Genomic DNA, 2744 nt, shown 5'->3' on the forward strand with positions numbered 1-2744 from the left:
TTTTACAAAAAAATAAGTATAGAATATTATGGTGTTAATTTATCAACCTTCCATATATGCATTCATCACCCTCTTAAAACTCAAATTCTTGATATTTATCCCCAAAAAAATGTTTTTCTGCAATATTTATTGTATTTTTCTCCTTTTTCTGTCTCTACTATATAGTGCACAACACTTTTAATTTTAATTGAAAAAACTGTTCAGAATCATAAAATATCTTAAGTATCGTATAACTTGTTTATCATACATAAGGAGAAAGTGAACAACAAATAAAAAAAATTGTTGATGATATATTTATACAAGAACGTGGTACAAAGATTTTAATTTGCATGAATTAATTTCATAATATTGTAAGGAAGGCACAATTGGGTTCCACTAAAGCACTCATTTGCATATATTTTATTTGTAGCTTCAGTAGGGTGAGCAAAGTCAAAAAAATAATATTCATTCCGGTTTGCACAAGGTTTCCTTCCTTGGACACAAGAGTCAAAAATATATCTAAACCCTGAAAATGTAATAAATATAAGCATCAGTTATGATCATATTAGAATTCAAAATACACACAAACTTCTTAATTCCTTTTTTTCAAGAGAATAATGGGAGACGTTGTTTACCATAGCTTTCAGGAGAATTTCTTATTTTCTGGGTGAAATTGTAATTATCCAAATTAATAAAATGTGAATGTGAGAGTTGAGTTTGCAAATCTTGTAGCTTCCCAGGGAGTTTGTTTGAGTAGTGTTTAACCTTCTGATTTATATCTTCATTGCATTTTTGGGAATATGGTGTCCTTACAACAGATACTGGTGTGCAACCAATTTGACCAATTCTACTTACCACAAACTTTCGAGCTCCAAGATCATAAATTTTCTAGGACAAAAGAATGAATGAAGGAAACACATTTTTCACATTATTTGGGAAGAATTAAATACATGATATGTAAAATACTTAATTGAAAGGTGACATATTAAAATTTAACAATTACTACGTGAGAAAACAACATGTAATTCAAAATGTTTATTAAAATATTACCTTGATACGTGAAACCAGTTGTTCAAGTAGGTAATCTGCATACTTTTCTGGATTTAGATTGTTCTTGGTTCCATTTGGATACTTGAAATAATTCAACATGTAATCATTAGATCCAATTGATAAGAGATATAAGGAATTGGCTAAGTAATGCCTTAGTTTTGTTTTGCTATGTATGTTTCTTGGAAGATCGTTGGCCACAGTTGAGGTGAAGTATTCAATTTGTTTGTCTAAAGACAAACAATCCCCCTTTGTCACAAAATAAAAATATGATGAGAAATAAATTGAACAAGAAATTTTTATTTGAGTCAAATATGTTTCTTATCATGAAGCTACTTTTAAATATTATATTCTTTTCGAAATTGAATATATGTTTATTTTGTTCATGTATTTTATAAGAATTACATTAAACATGTTTTCAACAAATAACATTTGAAATATTTATTATATCATAAATGAAGTTCTATTGTGAATTAGACTATAANTTTCATGTCTTGTTTGTTGAAAGGATATTTTATATGACTTTCATAAAATGAAAAGAAATAAATATATAGTTTTTAAAGATGAAACATAATTTTTGAAAATAGTGAGAAAAAAAAAGTACATTAAACTCTATTTATTTATTTTGAATCTTACTACTCTAGTTGAATTCAATATTCCACAAGAGCTTGATGCATAGTTAATTCCTCTTATTACTTGATGTCTCATAAACTTGTCCACACCTAAGTATGGAGGTGGCATTGGCAAACCCAATCTAATAGCTACAAAATGACAAAAAATGTATTATAATCCTTGTAATATTGTTTTTTTTATGTTTGCATAGAAACAATAAATNAAAANTTTACCAATAAGGTCANCAAGGGTTTTGCCATTGCTAAACCTTCCCGTGGAACAATTATTGAAGTCAATGCCATAGGGAAATGTGTTTGCCTTGGCAAGTGTGTTGAGGTTGTTGTTGTTTCCAGCGTCTACAGTTGAATCACCAAAAACATACAAAGCTGGCACAATCCTCGTTTTAGAATGTGAGGCATTGGCCAATAATGTTAATTGTTGAGTTATGATCATGGAAATAACCCAGAGAACTTTTAAGCTTTTTTCCATTTTGTTTTATTTTGGAGCAATTAAACAATACAGATAGTGTCTTAAATAATGGTCTTTGTAGTAAACATTATTGTTTCATAACCAAAAGTACAACTCAAATGTGTGTAGTTATCTCTCAGCATGCTTCATCTTTTTAATTCCTGTTTTGTTTCCAAATACAATTATTGTTATTCCTTTCTAAATTAGGTACTGGCTAACTCATTCTACTTTATTCTTCCATTTTCATATGTTTTTAGCTCCATTTTTCTTAACTAATTTTTAAAGTTATATTTCTTATTTTTATTTTTGTGTAAATATAGTTCCTATTATTAGAAGGTAGCTATATATAGAATACTTTTGTCGAATAAGTTCATTTTTATAGTATTTTTTATTTTAAAATCTCTTCTAAATTGAAAATGTAAAATATGTGTAATTAGCCCTTATTTTATTAAATTTATTTCTCTCTTATTTCTTATGCACCTCTACTTTTTTTTTAAAAATATTTTTTTTATTTATTTGTTTTTATCACCAAAGAATACTATATAATAATAAATTGAGTACCTAAGGAACTCCAATCCTTATGCTTATAGGTGACATTTACAATAGGCATTGTAATAATATGTTCTTTATTTAGATTT

General features: G+C 27.4%; 1 protein-coding gene across 1 annotated transcript; it reads right to left on the bottom strand.

The window, feature by feature from the left end:
• Positions 1-320: 320 nt before the first annotated feature.
• LOC106763452 (GDSL esterase/lipase At1g71691-like) lies at positions 321-2127 on the bottom strand. Its single transcript, XM_014647642.1, has 5 exons — positions 1872-2127; positions 1663-1787; positions 1030-1275; positions 615-867; positions 321-505 (listed from the first exon to the last, which is right to left on the bottom strand). Exons 1-5 carry the CDS (start codon positions 2125-2127, stop codon positions 321-323), a joined length of 1065 nt encoding a protein of 354 aa, XP_014503128.1.
• Between the last annotated feature and the right edge of the window lie 617 nt (positions 2128-2744).

The sequence above is a fragment of the Vigna radiata genome, chromosome 6 (assembly GCF_000741045.1).
Source record: "Vigna radiata var. radiata cultivar VC1973A chromosome 6, Vradiata_ver6, whole genome shotgun sequence".
Classification (NCBI taxonomy): domain Eukaryota; kingdom Viridiplantae; phylum Streptophyta; class Magnoliopsida; order Fabales; family Fabaceae; genus Vigna; species Vigna radiata.